General features: G+C 36.9%; 1 protein-coding gene across 3 annotated transcripts; it reads left to right on the top strand.

Moving 5' to 3' along the window:
- Nucleotides 1–3,748: 3,748 nt before the first annotated feature.
- On the top strand, nt 3,749–17,946 carry SEC (Tetratricopeptide repeat (TPR)-like superfamily protein). 3 transcript variants are annotated; one of them, XM_088869773.1, is made up of 28 exons: nt 3,749–3,991; nt 5,774–5,919; nt 6,632–6,730; nt 6,849–6,899; nt 8,033–8,149; nt 8,241–8,297; nt 8,534–8,653; nt 9,551–9,613; nt 9,709–9,787; nt 10,762–10,871; nt 10,987–11,040; nt 11,139–11,206; nt 11,294–11,396; nt 11,512–11,714; nt 12,385–12,481; nt 12,996–13,067; nt 13,175–13,251; nt 13,340–13,456; nt 13,616–13,700; nt 13,811–13,978; nt 14,568–14,678; nt 14,787–14,873; nt 14,987–15,114; nt 15,310–15,392; nt 15,586–15,691; nt 16,118–16,264; nt 16,374–16,494; nt 17,619–17,946. In XM_088869773.1, the coding sequence occupies exons 1-28, from the start codon at nt 3,817–3,819 to the stop codon at nt 17,634–17,636; spliced, it is 2,862 nt and encodes a 953-aa protein (XP_088725899.1). In that variant the 5' UTR covers nt 3,749–3,816; the 3' UTR covers nt 17,637–17,946. The 3 variants fall into 3 exon arrangements, with proteins under 3 accessions (XP_088725899.1, XP_088725898.1, XP_006848455.1); XM_088869772.1 differs by lacking the exon at nt 17,619–17,946 and adding an exon at nt 16,613–17,139; XM_006848392.4 differs by lacking the exon at nt 17,619–17,946 and adding an exon at nt 16,762–17,139.
- The last annotated feature ends 590 nt before the right edge of the window (nt 17,947–18,536 follow it).

Genomic DNA, 18,536 nt, shown 5'->3' on the forward strand with positions numbered 1-18,536 from the left:
CTTAGTGAGTAAGAGAGAGACAGAGAGAGAGAGATAGGGAGGGAGGATGGGGTCTCGTTGTCCACCGAACATGTTGTTTGGGTCGTCGTCGACAGTGCAGTTCAGCCTCTCTAATGGCGGATGGGGGGCTACCCTTGCCTACATCTACGCCGAAAGACAAATATTTTGGTGCGATGAGCGTGGAACACAAGACGGCATTGAAGGCAAATATTTTGGAGTGGGGATATTCTAGTTAGAACATAAGGCCTCATCCCGTTCTTGCTCTTTCTTTATCTGTTTCTCTCTCTATCAAAATTATTATTTACTCATTCCCTTGCTTATTTTTCTAAATCGTTTCAATATCTCTTGAATAGTCAATAAGTTCCTTTGCTTTTTCTTAATGGTTGAATACTACTGGCAAAAGTCACAACGGCATTTTGGAGTGATTTTGTTGGAAGCATTTTTCATTACCCTCTTTTGTAAAAGTGATGGTGCACCTCTTTGCACATGTGACGGACCTCTATTTCCAATTTTTCTAATCGATGAAGCCTTTTTCTTTATCTGGCATCGATTTCTGTCGTGCTCTACTCTGATACCAGACCCTTGGTGAGCTGGATTTAAAACGCGCCTCTTAATCCACCTCTAAATTTGCCTCTAAATCCACCTCTGAAAATGATCGATTTGCACTATCTACAAACCAGCTAATGTGTCATGTTTCGACTATCTGATTTGTCTCTCTATCGATTCATGTTTCGACTCTATAATATATTTTGGATCTTACTGTTCTCAACTCTGAATTTAAGGTCCAACTGTGCATGTTGATCTGTCACTGATTTCTGTTGGCTTTTCCAAGTGCATCATGTTTAATGATCGGATTTTTCGATCTTGGTTGATGATCAAGTTTTCGATCCGGGTTGATGATCAAGTTTTCGTTACTTGATCATGCTTGATGGTTGAGTTTTCCGTTACTCAATCCTATTGGATGATGGAGTTTTTCATTACTCCATTCTGTGTGATGATCGAGTTTACTCGATCTTGTCTATTTCGGATGCCTATATTTAATGATTGAATTTTCCGTTACTTCGAAATACAATTTCTAACACAAACCATTCAAAGTACAAAAAAATTTGAAGTGTTTGGCTGGTTCGAAAGTCGAACTTTCAAATTGCCTAAAATGCAAAAGAAAAAAACTAAGTGTTAGAGTTTAACAATACTTTTTTTTTTTTTTTAATGCTTTAGATGGTTTGAAAGATGGACGTTCGAATCGCCCAAACACTTTTGTTTTGTGTGGTTTGAAAGTTAAATTTTCAAACCGTCCAAAATATGTCAATTATTTTCTTACTTCTGGTGGTTCAAAAGTGATATTTTCAAACGGGGGGTAAATAGGAGCAAAAAATTAAAAACTCAAAGACCTCAATATTTTTTTTTGTGTGGTTTGAAAGTTAAATTTTCAAACGGCCCAAAATATGTCAATTCTTTTCCTACTTTGGGTAGTTCAAAAGTAACATTTTCAAACTGGGGGTAAATAGGAACAAAAAATTAAAAACTCAAGGACCTCTATATAATATGCCTCAAAATTTGTACCATGTAGTAACACTGCATATATATTTTTTCATGTTTTGTATGTAAATTTCTCCTTTTTTTACTTCGACCTAGATTTGTTTGTTCTAATTTAAATCCATACTGTTTTGAATTAAAACCATTTTGAAAGTTGAAAAAAAAAAGATGGACAAAAAATGTAAAACATATAGGGAAAATGCTTTGATGATGATGATAGCACATTTTCAAAAGGGATTATGTACTATATATTACAATTCACTTTAGGTACATAGATGTCACAGTTACTTTTAGCCATTGGATATAAAACAAACAGATTGAATTGTATCACAACATTTGAGAAATTTTATTTTGGACTTCATTTATAGTCATTGACAAATCTCTAACCACCAATTTTCACATCTAACGTGTACTAAAAATAAATAAAAATGTATATAAAGGGACTATTCACTTTTTGATATAAGGAGGTCACCATCATTCTTCTCTGCTCGGGTAGTTGTGAATGTGTCATTGGCTAGACTAAAAATTAAAAAAAATAAAAAATCTTGATCTTTGTATTACATTCAAAGCCATCCAATTTGACCTCAAATGGCTAGCGGTAAATGGTGACCTCGTTGCAACAAGATAAATAGTCTCATGGTAGACTAATCCAAAACAAATAATCTTGCTCTATACATTTCCTTTTGCTAAATACCCCTAAGAGATATTATCGTAAGGGTGTGGTTTGTATAAACCTGAGGCCTTAACCAATCAAAATAAGGGCGTGGTTTGTATAAACCTGAGGCCTTAATCAATCAAAGTAAGGTGCACCTTCAAATAGTGCTAGAACTTATTGTTTCAATATCATAAATCTTCGTGATGGCATGAAAATTTATTTTCGTCTCTAATTATAAAATTTAAATATTTATACATAGTGTAAATCAAGCAAATATATGAACACTAGAAAACTAATAGTTTATATAATACATTACAAGATGAACTATTTCCAAGATTTTAATTTTTTTTTTCTCATGTCCACATATCTTGAGGTTGAGATAATTGAACTAGGGGTTTTTCGACAAAATAGCTTCGAAATGTATTCAATGAACCATTTACTTTTCAAACAAGGACGTCATAAATCATTATTGACTATTGGATGTGAAATTTGGTGATTGATGATGTTTTATTGATTGGATATAAAGTCCAAAATAAAATATCTCAAATGTTGTGACATATTTCAACCTATTAAATTTCACATCCAATGATTATAAAAAAATTACGACATCTAATAATCTCATAGCATACAATCCCCATTTTGATTGATTACAGCGTCACTCTTATATAAGGGTGGCAACGAGTCGAGTCGGGTCCATGTCCAGCTCTTGGACCGGACGCGAATTAATCAGATCTCGACCCGAACCCGAAAATATAGTGTGGAACACAAACCCGATCTAAACCAACCCAAAAATTAAAATTTCTATGTATTTAACTATATTTCATATATTGGGACCTAAAAAATATTACCAGATCCGCATCTGATCGGACTGGACCCCAATAGCATTCAGATCCAATATTTAGATCTGAACCCAGCTTGTCGAGTCTAATTTTTGGACCAATACCCGGACCCGGATCGGGTCTACTCCTTTGATCCGCGACCATTGCGAACCCTACACTTATATAAACTTTTTCTTTATCGTTAATTCCCCCCTCATTTTTTTTTGTTTTTTTGCTTTGAGCCAATTGCTAAATATGCTGTATTATCTCACCAATTCACCGTTAAATCGATGCCTTATATTTTTGGCGAATTCCGATTTCATATAAAAAAAAGTGATAACATTAAAACGACAAACTAGATGTATCGAAAGCGACTTCTGCGGCCGAGATCTGTATTCTCTGTTAATCCAACGGACACATATCGTTGGTGCGGTGCGCAGTTTCCAAATCTAACCAGTACCTTCTAGAAGATCGGACGGCCAAGATCTCTCCTAAGAGGCACGTATAAAATCGGACGGCTAGCATTCTCCACCTCATAAGCAAATGGACGGCCAAGATGCTCCAAAGGATACGGAAGGTGCGCGAGCTTTAAAGCGTGTGAATCGTCTTTACCAAAAGCAGTTAAACTGCGTGAAATTTATTGGTCTCCAGAAAAAGTAAGAGAGAGAAATGAACACTTTTTAGAGAGAGAGAGGGATCGTTTTCTTCTTCTTAAAGGCTAGGGTTTTCGAGGAGTTACAGCAGCTCCTGTTGTTGTTGGACTGGAAATTAGGGTTAGGGTATTTGTTTTCCCTCCGTGATTCGAGGATGTTACTCTCTATACAGAGCGACGCTAGGCAGCAGCAACAACAATTGCTGGGGTGCGATGGCGTTGGCAGCAGCAGGCTGGTTCCATTCAGTTCTGATCTTGAAGAATCCTTTCTTTGTCAGCAAGAATCTTGCTTGACTCAGCAATCTTTGCATACCAGTGATTTACGAGATGGTATCTTAAATATTGATGGAATTTCTCTCTTTCTCTCTCTATCTAAGTTTGTGCAAAGATTAATTTTTATTTTTTGTGTGTGTTGTTATGGTGCTTAATTAGATAGAATCTTGCTGTTTTCTTATCCTCTGCTATCTACTTCAGTAGTTGATTATTGAGTTTATTTCTCTCTCTCCCTCATTTCACTTTGGAGATTTCAATTTTTTGATCGTCCACTCTGAAAGGTTCTTCTGTTTTCCTGTTGTAATACTTAACTGGGCAAAAATCTTGCAATTTTCTTATAGAAAATGTTTTGATAAGGCTGCAGCCTATCAAAATAAGTAAAGCATCACCCCAGAAATCCCCAAAAATTGTAGTTTTGGCATAGGAAAACCTTCAAATCAATCATCTCGGCCTGGACCACTGTGGTTGTACAAAAAATATAGGATTTCAAGATCTAAAAATGGTGTGTTGTAACACATTTTCTAGACAATCCATTTTGCTCTAAAAATAAGTTTTTACCGATCCACATGATCTGTACTGTTTTTTTATCTTCAAATTTCATATTCGGTATCGGAAATCATTTGAGTCATCACGGGGATTTCCGATGCCCAAAGTGCTTTTTGGACAAGGATTGGAGTTGAGGGTTCGCTTTGTTTTCAAAAAGCCTAGGCCTTATAGAAACTGTATTCTTTTCTTATGTCTGTCAGTTCAGTCGTTGGTTATTTTGTATGTCCTTGCATCTCCTTCACTGTGAAAATTTACTCTCTTTTCTTGCGGTTTTCTGTTAATTTTGTTGAAAAAAATACCCAAATATGATGCTGTTTGGTGGAGATTGTCTCTGCTATGTTTTCTGTGCTGCCATATGTGTTGTGGCAAAATATTCCTTGGAAAAACTAATGTGGTCATGGGACGTCATCTGGGTTGTCTTTGAGAAGCATGGGGTCATAATATATTTCCGCCTGGTTTCTCATGTGTGTTTCTTCCAACAAAATCTTGTTAGAAAGGATATTTTTTATCATAGGTAATTAGGTATATGGGGCAACAATTCCTTTCCTTTTCTTTTTAAATTTTTTTTACTACTGCAGATTGGATAGCAATCATGTTAAACTGTGAATGACACAACAGTTGTACCAGCACTAATGCACCGGGTCCCTTCAAAACTCTGAAGCTCCCCCCCCCCCCCCCCCCGCCCAAAAAAAAAGGAAAAAAAAGATAATGATGATATTAAATTCGAAAATTGAGCTTCTGAATTAAAGGAATGTCTGGTGAAGTAAGAAGTCCAACAAGAGAAATATAGTGTTCATTTAGCTATGTGCTTAGATTCAGGGGAAGCTTTCCTAATGTGAGTCGTTACTAACTCGCTTTGGTACGATTAGATAATTTATCTGTTGAAACAGCTGCCACTATGTTTCTCTCTTCATCTGTTTTCTAAGGTCAATTTCTTCAAGGTATTCTTTTTACGTCATCCGTTGTTTACCTCGGTTTGGTACTATTAGATAATTTATTTGTTGAAACAGCTGCCACTATGTTTCTTTCTTCATCTGTTTTCTAAGGTCAATTTCTTGAAGGCATTCTTTTTACGTCATCCGTTGATTAACTCGGTTTGGTACTATTAGATAATATATCTGTTGAAACAGCTGCCACTATGTTTCTTTCTTCATCTGTTTTCTAAGGTCAATTTCTTCAAGGCATTATTTTTACGTCATCCGTTGATTTAGTGTGAATAAATTGCTTGTGGCCTACTTAGATCATCCTTTTGTGATAATTGACTGGCATTTTTTTTCTCTCTATGTTGTGCAGCTAACGAAGAGAATCTCCTGGCCCTTGCTCACCAAAAGTACAAAGCTTTGAACTATAAGCAGGCTCTTGAGCATAGCAATGCTGTTTACGAGAAAAATCCACAGCGCACCGATAATCTTCTTCTCCTTGGGGCTATTCATTATCAGGTTGTTTCTTCCGCTGTGTTTGGCTTGTCAAGGCATGCCCACTGATTTTTTTTTCCTTTCTTTTTTTTTTTCAAATTAACTTTTGAGATGAAAAGAACATGGTGCGGGAAAGACTGTCCTTTTGACTCCTTAAGTTGTTTGAACTTGGGTGGTCTCGAGCTATTCGTGAGTCACTATAAGACTCTTGTGTCCCTAAATATATTCTTTAAACAATCATGGCAAATGTGTTGATCATGAGATCTATTTCCGAAAAGCTAATTGATAGAGAGAGGTTTTAAGCAAATAGGAAGTCTTTTTCATACCTTTATAGGCATGGGAAAACTTTCTCCACAAAACTCCGTGACAAATTATGGCGACGCTTTGAGGGACAGGTTCCCAGAAGCCGCTTTCCCATTCCAGAGAGCGGCTATTTTTCTGAGTAGACTCTGCACTCGGTGATATGGCATGGATCATGCTGAACCCTAGGCTGAGTTTTACATGCCTTGGATACCAAATTTATAAGTAACCAAAAGATAACCAAATTTATACAAAGTTTTGGTGAAGGTTGGTAATGTCCTGTAACTCCGGTTTCATTGACATGCATCTCTTTTGGCATGTGACTGTTCTCTTTTGTTCAATCTGTGCAGTACTTGTTTCTTGATTTCTTTTGCATTGCTGTTACTATTGACCTAATTTTTGTGGCTTACATTGCCTTCTTGGACTTTTTGTCTAGTTGCATGATTTTGATATGTGCATTGCAAAGAATGAAGAAGCATTGCGCATCGACCCACATTTTGCTGAGTGTTTTGGAAATATGGCAAATGCTTGGAAGGTAACATACGTAGTCATCGGTGCAATATTTCGCAGTTCACACCTACACTTGGATTTTTCAATTGGTTGTGGTCTCATTACGATTATTGATACTTTCCATTTATTTTTATCTATTGTAGGAAAAAGGAAACATTGATCTCGCCATTCGCTATTATTTGATTGCTATTGAGGTTTGTTGAAATTCTTTGATTTCATTTACTTGCCCCTGCTTCCTGGTATGAAACATGTACACTGTAGCTTGTCATGCAGTTTAAGTTTTTCATGCTGATTGAATATGCAAGTGGCTATGGTTTTTATGTTATTTATTGTACTTGTGAAACAAACAGCAAAAATAAAAGATGATTTTGTGGTTCTTTCTTCGAAATCTGCGTGTACAGAAGAGAACATATTTAATGGATGATAGAAGTTGGATCCATACATACATGATTACATAAGATGAAGAGTGGTTTGCCTTGTTATTTATCTTCATCTTGAACTTTGCTGTTTGGGGCTTAGATTCGCTTTACATTTGCTGATCCTTGCTTGGCCCGTTATATGATGGGCTTGTATTACTGATCCCAGGATTTATCATAATAAGCGAGGCTCAGGCCCTCCTCGAAGGTTACTGACTTTTAGGCTCAGAAAGAAATTTAAGTGATAATTAATTGCTGAACTGCTACAACAAAATCAGCTCTAGGACAGCTGCGAGTTGTTGTTTTAGTAATTGGACAGTGACACCAAAATCTTGTAATATAACTGAAACAATCGTTATATGATATTACATGTTTTAGACAGTTCTAACCTATTGTTGAACTTTCGTTTTATCAAATATAAATACAAGTGTATATTTTAGCATTAATATAAATTGAACTAAGACATGTATTAGTTCACTGAGAAAAAGGATAAAACAATTTTTGGAGGCAGAGGCCACAGTAAAACCCATCATAAACTATAAATAAGGACAGGACTTTCAGAAGCTTGGGCAATGAAAGGAGGTTTTCCAAGTCACTGCAAGGGTCAGAAAGGGCATCCAATTTCGTTTTTTTTTGGGGCAAATGACTCAATTGTATCGTTAATGTTCTCTTCCAATTATAATTTATATAAATTCAGTCCAACTCTTTTGAGCTTTTTAACCTTGTCATTTTTATGAACTTGAGATTCATCATGACTCAAAAAAATAATGCTACTTTTTTGCTTGTCCTTTTCTCTTCTTCTGAAAAGATGGCCTTCTATTTTTGAAAAGTTGGCGTTTAATAGTGGATTTTTTTGTGACATATTGAGGCTTTTACGCCATCTGTTGCCCTCACTGTTTTGCTTTTTGCAGTTGCGCCCTAATTTTTGCGATGCCTGGTCAAATTTAGCCAGTGCCTACATGCGAAAAGGAAGATTGAATGAAGCAGCACAGTGCTGTCGTCAGGCCCTTACCCTGAATCCCCGCCTGGTAGTATTTTTTATTCATCTAATGATCTTGCTTAATGTCAACTTCTGTTCTCTTTGTATTTTCACAGTTTGATGTTTTTTTTCTTGTTTAGGTTGATGCTCACAGCAATCTAGGGAACCTAATGAAGGCGCAAGGTTTAATTCAAGAAGTAAGTATCTGCAAATGAGCTTTTCAAAATTATCTGTCTTAAGTTGTGATCATACTGAAATGGCAGAGCTTCTCATTTTACTTGTCTGACTTTGACAAGAATGATTTGAATCATAATGCTAGTTGTATTTTTGTTTAATTTGATTTTTATTTGTTTATAGAGTCTCTAGTCTCTGGTTAATGCAACTTGCGCAATATGGATTAAAAGTAATGGGCGGAATATTGATGCTTATCCAGGCATACAACTGTTACTTGGAGGCTCTGAGGATACAACCAACTTTTGCCATTGCTTGGTCAAATCTTGCTGGTTTATTCATGGAGGCAGGAGATTTCACCAGAGCTCTTGCGTACTACAAGGTGATTAATGGCATGGTTTAGTTTACGAGGATTGAGAATATTTTTTTCCCCCTGATGTACACCTTTTGGTATTATAACTACTGCAAAGATTTTTGGCGTGGCATAGACCTTGGATTGTTTTCCCGCCAGTGGTGGTTTAGAGCGGCATTGGAGAACAATTTATGCTACTCACACGTCACAACATGCATAACCCCAAATTGTCATTCGCCATTTAATCTGCTCCTGTTGGAAAACTAAGTTGAACTCATCTTCATGATTATAACAATATTTATCAATAATAAGAACTATTTTGATATGGGAAAAAGTTTATATAAGGTTGTAACCTTAAAATATAGAATTACAAATGCACCTCAAAAATCCATTGGAAAAGGTTGTTTTAATGTTGAAAAACGTTCTAATTGATCATCTCGATATCGGGATATGAAAATATGAAAAAAAGTAATTTTTTGAGTGCAAGAAATAGTGAATTTTGCAACACATTATCTAAGCTGTCGATTTTCAAAATTTTCATATGTTTATAGATCTACTTGATTTTAACTATTTTTGAAGTTTAAAATTTTATAATTAAAAATAAAACTAGATTTTGAGATAATCCTAAGAGTTTTTTACGTCAAAATTACATATTATGATAAAATTTAGAGGTGTACCTTAATTGGATTGTTTAAGGTTGCAACCTTATAGAAACCACACCCTTTGATAGGTAGTTATCTTAAATAATAATTATTTTGTTAGAATTATAAGTCCTTTTATTGTTAGCATACTTGGAATATTCTAAGTATGCTCAGCTATTTGTTAGAAGTATTATTGATCATGAAGGTACTATTGAACATCATTCAAATTCACTTTGATGGTGATGTTAAAATTATTTGTCTGGACACTACCGTGTGATATTTGCAGGAGGCAGTTAAGCTGAAACCAACATTTTCTGATGCCTATCTCAACCTTGGGAATGTTTACAAGGTAAGCCATCTTTTATTGTGAAACATTGGTGAGGTTGCTGCAGATTCCAGGGCTGGTTTCTGGAGAGAAACAAATTCTTGTTTTGCCATCTCCAGGGCATGGGAATGCCTCAAGAGGCTATTATGTGCTATCAGCGAGCTATTCAGGCCAAGCCAGATTACGCAATGGCTTTTGGTAAGTCTGGGAATCTAATCCTACTTCTACGTTGTATTTTTGGATGAAGTATGTCTTAATATGATGGTAGTTTTGGGACTCAATGTTATTAAAACTGGATTGGCCGTTCTAGTCAGTATGGGAAAGAGGGAAAAAAATACAAATAGAAATAATAAATTTTTTGGGTGGCTTAGGTTGCTTTGGCAGAGTTTTATATGCTTTCTATTTGGAAAGCAACAAAAAGCAACTTCTAAATAGCAGGCAAGACGGCCTGGTCCAATTGGTTGTCCGGTCCCACTCCAAACCTGGTCTGGTTCAATACAAAATGCAGTGATTCAAAATACCTGGGTCGAGGATATCAATTGAAGGCTAATTAATGCAGTTTTTCTCAAAAAAAATCTAATTATTTTCTTCAAATCAACTGTCAAAAAGAATTATTTATTTGAATTGGTCACCAACGTGTTGGACAGGGGATTGAATTGTATGGGACCAAGCCAATCTATTTTCTGTTTGACATCCGGTCCGGTTTCTGTGCTGTCCTTAACTGTGTGGGTTCGACCAGGCCTGTCCATTGTTTTAATAACATTAGTCTCCTATCATGTGTCATTGGATCGTTAGTAAGATCCTGTTAGCCCTTGGTGGTCTTGTAGTTTCTAACAAGATATCCTTGTTTGCTTGTTTCGTTTGATGGGGTCGTGATGGTGCATGCAGTTCGAAGACAATGTCTTCTTTAATCTATGGAATGCATGGCTTGGTTCCATATAGCGGCAGCCTGAAAGTGAAAAATTGTGTTAACCATGACAACTTTTTAGGACTGTTCTTATCCCCTTGAGATGCAATTGTAACTTATGACCTTTCAGGATTTTAAGTCATATGTGTATGATTGTATGAATTTTACACTTCAGAAGGTGCAAGTATTGGCATGGGAAATGTGTCTGGGGTTAGGTCAGTCTTTAGTGACGGGGAATTGGTGGATACCAAATTATTTTGTGCAGGCAATCTTGCGAGTATTTACTATGAACAAGGCCGATTGGAGTTAGCTATCATCCATTACAGGCAAGCCATTGCTTGTGATTCAGGATTTTTGGAGGCATATAATAATCTTGTAAGTTTCTCCCTAAGGCTTTGCTTCACATTCTTGAAATGGAACTGTTTTGCCATGTAAACCAAATGTCATATCATGATTTGGTTTTTGGTGTGCAACTGTTATACAAATGTAGGGCAATGCTCTCAAAGATGCCGGTAGAGTGGAAGAAGCAATCAGTTGTTATCAGGTTGGTTGGCTAATTATTTAGTAAATTTCTGGCTTGCTGTAGCTTACTTTCTTTTCTTATGCTCAAATTATTCTAATCCTTCCTTTTTCTGTTTCAAGTCTTGCCTTGCCTTCCAGCCTAGCCATCCACAAGCTCTTACAAATCTAGGCAACATATATATGGAGTGGTGAGCCCTATTTTATATTTTATCTTGGACAATATATACCTTTCGGGTCGTGTTTGTAAGATCTGATGGTAAACTTTGTTTACTCAGGAATATGATGAGCACTGCTGCTACATTCTACAAAGCAACTTTGGCAGTGACCACTGGATTATCAGCTCCTTATAGTAACTTGGCAATAATATATAAACAACAGGTAATGGCTAGGCCTCTTTTTCCCTGTCAAGGTGCTTTCTGGTGTCTATCATGGAGCATTAATTAAGCATTTACTAGGAGAGTAATGCAAGCTGATAACGGCTCTCTATTGACAGGGAAATTATGCAGATGCAATATCTTGCTATAATGAGGTTCTTCGTATTGATCCTTTGGCAGCTGATGGGCTTGTCAATAGGGGAAACACGCTGAAGGAGATTGGTCGAGTTAGTGAAGCAATTCAAGATTACATACGGGCTGTTACAATTCGACCGACCATGGCTGAGGGCCATGCGAATCTCGCTTCAGCTTATAAAGACAGGTATAAATTCAAAGAATGGGAAAACCTGTTAATTTTCGAATCTAGATTCCCGATTACAAATTTCTTCTCAGAATACAAAGCAAAAAATGATTCACATTATTAATTTGCTGTACCGTTTTGCAGTACTGAGTACTGTATTGTTTATTTTTGTGTGTACTTCCTTTCTTCTCTTTTGCTTCAGAGATTATCTCTGAAGAGTATGTTCACTATGCTCTGATGGAAGTTGTCATGAATGGCCTACTTAGGAGGATTTTCTTGATCTAAAATTGTGTTCCATTTTGGAATCACCAGATGAGTATTTTACGAAAAATAAAAATAAATAAAAAAATTTGAGTACCTGGTCACTTAGATCTGAATGTCCAAAAGCTGGATGGTTTGTGCAATTTGAGGGTGTGGTCTATTTTCAAGCAGATCCAGGGAGCATGTTCAAGTCGTTCTTATGTAGGTTGCAAGGTTGAGTAGGTCGCATCCCCATAATTTTTGGGGCCCTAAAAGTTCACCTGGATAGGGTTCTTTTCCAAGGGAGCAAATGTATATTTTGCTCCCGTGGGAGCATATAATTTTTCAGCTCTCTAAAATGTCTGTTGGATAATAATTGTTTCCTTGCAAGATCTTTTTATGTTATTTTTGCTGTTGCTTGACGGTTTTTTTTGCTCTTGGATCTTTTCAGTGGTCATGTGGAAGCTGCTATTAAAAGTTACCAGCAGGCATTGCTCCTGCGTCCTGATTTTCCAGAGGCCACTTGTAATCTTCTACACACTCTACAGGTATGACATTAAAATTGTCCTTTTAGAGTTTTTGCTGATGGGTTGGCATGGCTAGCCACAGTGGTCTGGCTGTTTGCCTAAGAGGCCATAATGCATTGTCTATTGTGCTGTTAAGAGTGTTAGCTTCTCTTATAAAGCTATGATTGGGCATTTAGAAGCTGCTTTAGCTGCTTGAGAACTGCTATGTGAGTGAGAGGGAAATAGGGAGGGAGGTGAATATAGCGATCATTCTAGCAGCATTGAATTAGGTTTGTAAAAGGTGCGATATGTTGATGGTAACAATTATTTGAATTTCCAGTGTGTCTCATGCATTGTCTATTGTGGTATTAAGAATGCTAGCTTCTCTTATAAAGCTATGATTGGGCATTTAGAAGCTGCTCTAGCTGCTTCAGAACTGCTATGTGAGTGAGAGAGGGACATAGGGAGGGAGGTGAATATAGCGATCCATTCTAGCATAAAATTAGGTTTGTAGAAGGTGCCATATGTTGATAGTAACAATTATTTGAATTTCCAGTGTGTCTGTAATTGGGAAGATCGTGAGAACCAGTTCAAAGAAGTTGAAGCAATCATAAGGAGGCAGATACAGGTTTTGTTGTTGGCTTGTTGGGACATTCTTTTACTTGCACAAGTCTATTTTCCTTATTAAGAAAAAAATATCCAGTTTTATGGACGCCCTTGTTTTTTTTAATCCAGGTGTCAGTGCTCCCTAGTGTGCAACCTTTCCATGCAATAGCATATCCCATAGATCCAATTCTAGCTTTAGAAATTAGGTAAGCTCTCTACTCTGAATTATGCTGCGATAGGATTGAGTTTCTTAGTTGTGCATTTATTTATAGTTTTCATTCTGTGCCTTTGCAGTAAGAAGTATGCAGCACATTGTTCTGTGATTGCAACCCGCTATGGCCTTGCATCCTTCAGTCACCCCCCTCCCCTTCCTGTAAAGAGCGAGGGTAGAAATGGTCGTCTCAGGGTGGGGTATGTTGTAACTCAAATTAAAATTCTGTATGCTAGTGAATTTGTAGATATTTGACCAGTGCAAAGGAGTGGGGACGCATGTGCACTGTGTGCATGTGTGTGGGTGGGAGAGAGAGACCTTTGTTTCTATCTTACTAATATTTGGATGACTATCAACAGCTACGTGAGCAGCGACTTTGGTAACCACCCACTATCGCATCTGATGGGCTCAGTATTTGGCATGCACAACAGGGAAAATATTGAGGTTTTGTTTTTATCTTACTTCCCAGAATGCAACAGTATGGTTGTTGTAGTTTGTTTTCTGATTTTTACTTACATTTCCTTTTATCGATATGTTATCATGAAAATATCCAGGTCTTCTGTTATGCTCTTAGCCCGAATGATGGTAGTGAATGGAGGCAACGTATCCAATCGGAAGCAGAGCAGTTTGTTGATGTTTCGTCCATGTCATCTGATTTGATCGCTAATATGATCAATCAGGATAAGATACAGATCCTTGTCAATTTGAATGGATACACGAAGGTAATTCATTTATTTAATTAGCAGTCCCAGTGGTTAGATTCTTGAGTTGTAGAGTTCGGCTCAGTTCAGTGATGAGCAGAAATAACCTAATTATTTTATGGAAAAAACATATCGTAACCTTTTGTGAACTCTTTATGAAAATTAAATAAACCAATAACCTAGTTATTCAAAATTTAGGTTTTCGTATCATATAGCCCTAGCAAAGAAGATTCCTTCAGGTGCCATTGAAGAACCGTGTACTTTTTTAAATTCTAACTCCTTGACATGGTGCGATTGTGGATACTAGAATGAAATGGTCTGCCATATTTCCAATGGAAAATTAAAGAAAAAGAAAAAGAAAGGTTCATGTATTGAACATATTTTCGAAAATCCTGTTAGTTGTAGGGGGTTTCTATTCAGGGTTTGAATTTTTGATAAAATCCCCAGAGAACATCATCTACTCATGTTTTGTTCATTTGTTGCAAGAGCTGCTGATCTCTTTTTCTATTGCATTGTTTTGATGCGTTTCCTTTGATTCTTTTTTTTTTAATTTGGAGTTTGTCGTTCTGCTTTCGTGTTTTTATTTTTCTTGTGCCTTTTAATGCTGTAGGGGGCAAGGAATGAAATTTTTGCGATGCAGCCAGCACCCATTCAAGTTTCATACATGGGATTCCCCGGGACTACAGGTGCAACTTACATCGACTACTTGGTTACAGATGAGGTAGGACTTCAGTGGGGGGAAATGCATTGGTCTAGTTGAATTTGATGTGGCTCATACCTTAGTTTTCTTTTGACGTGGTTGTTGTGCTGAAAAAAAAAATGTATGCAGTTTGTTTCCCCTACACGCTTCGCTCATATTTACTCGGAGAAGCTTGTCCACCTCCCTCATTGTTACTTTGTCAATGATTATAAACAGGTAGCATGAAAGTCCTTTATTCGCTAGTTCAAAAGGTCTGCATTACTGTTGGTTGTGATGACCATATATACATCATTATATATGCATTTGTTTATATCGATAGACTTTTGCAGAAAAATCGGGATGTTCTGGAACCAGTTTGCCGGCATAAACGATCAGACTATGGATTGCCAGAAGATAAATTCCTATTTGCTTGCTTTAATCAACTGTACAAAATGGACCCTGACATCTTCAATACATGGTAAGAAGTGTGTGGGTGTGGGTGTATGTTTTTTCTTTGGGGATAAGTTGCGATACGTGGTAACTGCTTGTCCATGTACTGTATGATCATGAAAACTATCACCTTAGTTCTTCTCTCTAATTACTGGTGAATTGTAAATGCTTTCATCTATTAGAAAGAAAAAAGAGAATTAAGTTGTTAATGCTTTTGTACCAGGTGCAACATTCTTAAGCGTGTACCCAGTAGCGCTCTTTGGCTTTTGAGATTTCCAGCTGCAGGAGAGAACAGATTGCGAGCATGTATGGTGATGTTCTTATGGAAGAGAGAGCCCATTTGTTTACTATCATGGTTTACTTCATTTATTGTTTGTTGTTTTCAGTATTACACCTCTTATGTGATGCTTTTCTTTTTTGCTTTGATTAGTTATATGGTTCGATTGGCCTTATTATTGTAATTTGGCTACATAAGCTATTTGCTTTTGCATTTGTTCAGATGCGGCTGCGAAGGGTGTACATCCAGACCAAATCATCTTTACTGATGTTGCTGTGAAGAATGAGCACATCCGTCGCAGTGCTCTAGCTGATTTATTCCTCGACACGTATGCTTAAATCTCTGCCGCCCCCCCATCCCCCTCGTCACACACACATATACACATGCGCATACGTGCATGCATTCACTTCATTGATGATTCTTTTCACCAAGTTTCCCTTAGTGCCATATTGGGTTTTGCACTCTCCTCTCTCACTGAGTTTCACTTAACTAATCACCATTTGTTTCTCTCTCTCTCTCACACACACACACACACACTCAGACACTTTGAGGTTTCTCTTTCACCAAGTATCACTTAATTAATCACCATTTTGGGTTTTGCTCTCTCTGAGAGATCTTACTACCCTACAATTTTGGGTTCTGCTTAATGGCCCTCACGAGCTACTCACACCACTTTGTTGAGTTTGGGTTTTGCTATTTAGGACCATGCTTCTTCTTTCATCCGTCTTCTAATTGTCTTTCTGGTACAAAACAGGCCCTTGTGCAATGCTCATACGACGGGCACGGATGTACTATGGGCTGGTCTGCCTATGATTACAAGGCCTCTTGAGAAAATGGCCACTAGAGTTGCAGGGTCACTGTGCCTGGCTACTGGAGTAGGAGAGGAGATGATCGTGGGGAGGTAAAATTATAGCTCTTTCTTTTGTTGTGTGGGCTTATGGAAAATGTTACTTCAGCCGGTAAGTTTTCCTTTCTATGTCATCCTTTGGTGATTATTCTTTTAAATGTAGCCTGAAGGAATATGAAGAGAAGGCTGTATTCTTTGCGGAGAATAGACCAAGGCTTCAAGCTCTTACCAACAAACTGAAAGCAGCACGGATGACCTGCCCACTTTTTGATACGGCTCGTTGGGTAAGTTCCTTTGTTTTTATAGCTTGATTTTGTCCTTTTGAGTCTCATGTTTCTTATTTGAATGCGATAGTAATTTCTGATTATTTGAATATTCCACCAAATAATTTCCAACCCGTAGGAAACGGGTCGAGGTTAGTCACCATGATACCAGTTTGATTTCTACCAAGGCTCCTAATTTTTCCCTTGAGCTTCAATCCCCAAATTTTAGGATGGATGAGGTTAAGTGGTATATATTGCCAGATTGGAATTCACATTTTGTAAACTCAGGTGACGAATCTGGAGAGAGCATATTTCAAGATGTGGAACCTCTATTGCTCAGGCAGCCAACCTCAGCACTTCAAAGTGATGGAGAACAATGCCGAGTTCCCTTACGATAGATGATAGCACTTGAAATTGTACCTGTTGTAGATAATACTCTCACATCAGAGAGTTTCAATGCATTATGGTTTCTGTTGAGATATAGGAGAGAGAGAGAGAGAGGTAGAGGTCTATGAGTTATGGTTTCTGTTGATAGAGCGGAGGAACCACAGTTTGGGTGGATCCAGAAAATGGGGGCCCTTTATATTATGTAGATTGTTGCGGAGTTTGTAAAGTAGGTTTTTTCTGTCCCGTCTTTACAGAAGAAAAGAAAATCCATTCTAGGTATCTCATTGTGCGCCTTATGTTTTTCACGCCCTTTGTATTTAATGGTGTAATCATTGATGAATTGGCATTTTAGGTGGCAACTGGGTGAACTTAGTGCCAAATTTTGCATTATCAAATACGCAGTTTGTTGAGGGATGGGAGAATGTGTGTTTGGGCATCTTTTGAAGTGTAGATGAAGTTTCTATCAGGCTTAGTTTTTATGAAAACAAAATAAAGCTTCACCTTGGAAGTAATTTAGCCATGAAATTTTAATAATTGTTCAAAAATCAATTTTTAAAATCGATTATGAAATTTGAAGTTCAAAAAATGATACAGGTTTTGACCTATGAACTTTTGTTATTTTCAAGGTGAAATAGACAGTTTAGGTAATGTGTTTCAACGTGTGTTATTAGGGTAGGAAATTATAGTTTTTTTTTTTTTTCAATAATTATAATGGTCGAAGGCCTAGATGATTAATTTTCAGGATTTCTTTATTCCAGATTTGTAGTTTTCAGTAAAAGTTGATATGAAGCATTACGGCCCTATCAAAGTGGTTTAGTATTTCTAGCAATCATAATTACGACACCGGGCACCCGTCTCACACCTCAAGAAGTGGAAAGCTTTGCATCAAGCTCCTCGAAAGCCGGCCTGATTCAACCTTCTCCTTATGTAGGAGAGGGTTATAGCTGATCCAGCTGCTTAAGAATTAGTTACTTGATTCCGATGGCCATAACGTCTTCACAACAAGCCAGTTGCTCATGGTTCTCTCATTCGAGCGTACAATTTGATCAGCAAATCGTAATGATGATTTATTGGCAAGCCAGCAAAGACAGTGGGGTGGTTTAGTCCAAATATTTAGGGGCGAGAGAAAATTAGGAATCAGTTAAATTGAGTATAAATATCATGCTAATTTGAATCTGGTTGAAAAAAACTGAAAAAATAAAATACTGAAATAATTTACACCTGGAAAATATAAAATATGGTTATAATTTGCAATGGACATACAATGATCAAACTAGACTAATATAAGGGAAATTATCGTTAATATACTTTTATTTTAGTAAAATCTGAAAAAAAAAAGACCATAAATTTTTCAAAACCTTGCTTATACATTTTTTCATAAATTTCAGTTTTTTTTTTTAACCAAATTGACCTTCACGGTAGTCTTTTTACCGTAATACATTTTAAGCTTTACGGTAATTAAAACACTGTAAAAAATTCAAAGAGTATTACAGTAATTTAGAATGGGGCTATTTTACCCCTCTTTTTCAAAAAAAGACTATCGTGAATGTCATTTTGATAAAAATAAAAGCCGAAAATAGTGAGAAAGGGTGTAGCTGATTCAGCTGTCTAAGAATTAGTTACTTGATTCCGATGGCCATAACGTCCTCACTACAAGACAGTTGTTGCTCATAGTT

This window comes from Amborella trichopoda, chromosome 6 (assembly GCF_054954075.1).
Source record: "Amborella trichopoda isolate Santa Cruz 75 chromosome 6, AtrichopodaSantaCruz75HAP2 v2.0, whole genome shotgun sequence".
NCBI classification, from domain to species: Eukaryota; Viridiplantae; Streptophyta; class Magnoliopsida; order Amborellales; family Amborellaceae; genus Amborella; species Amborella trichopoda.

Excerpts from the sequence above, each read along its gene's own strand:
- SEC (XM_006848392.4), top strand. The coding sequence starts at position 3,817 with ATGTTACTCTCTATACAGAGCGACGCTAGGCAGCAGCAACAACAATTG. Across the intron at positions 11,207-11,293 it reads GGCAACATATATATGGAGTG|GAATATGATGAGCACTGCTG; the intron begins GTGAGCCCTATT and ends TTGTTTACTCAG. Across the intron at positions 13,701-13,810 it reads ACAACAGGGAAAATATTGAG|GTCTTCTGTTATGCTCTTAG; the intron begins GTTTTGTTTTTA and ends GAAAATATCCAG.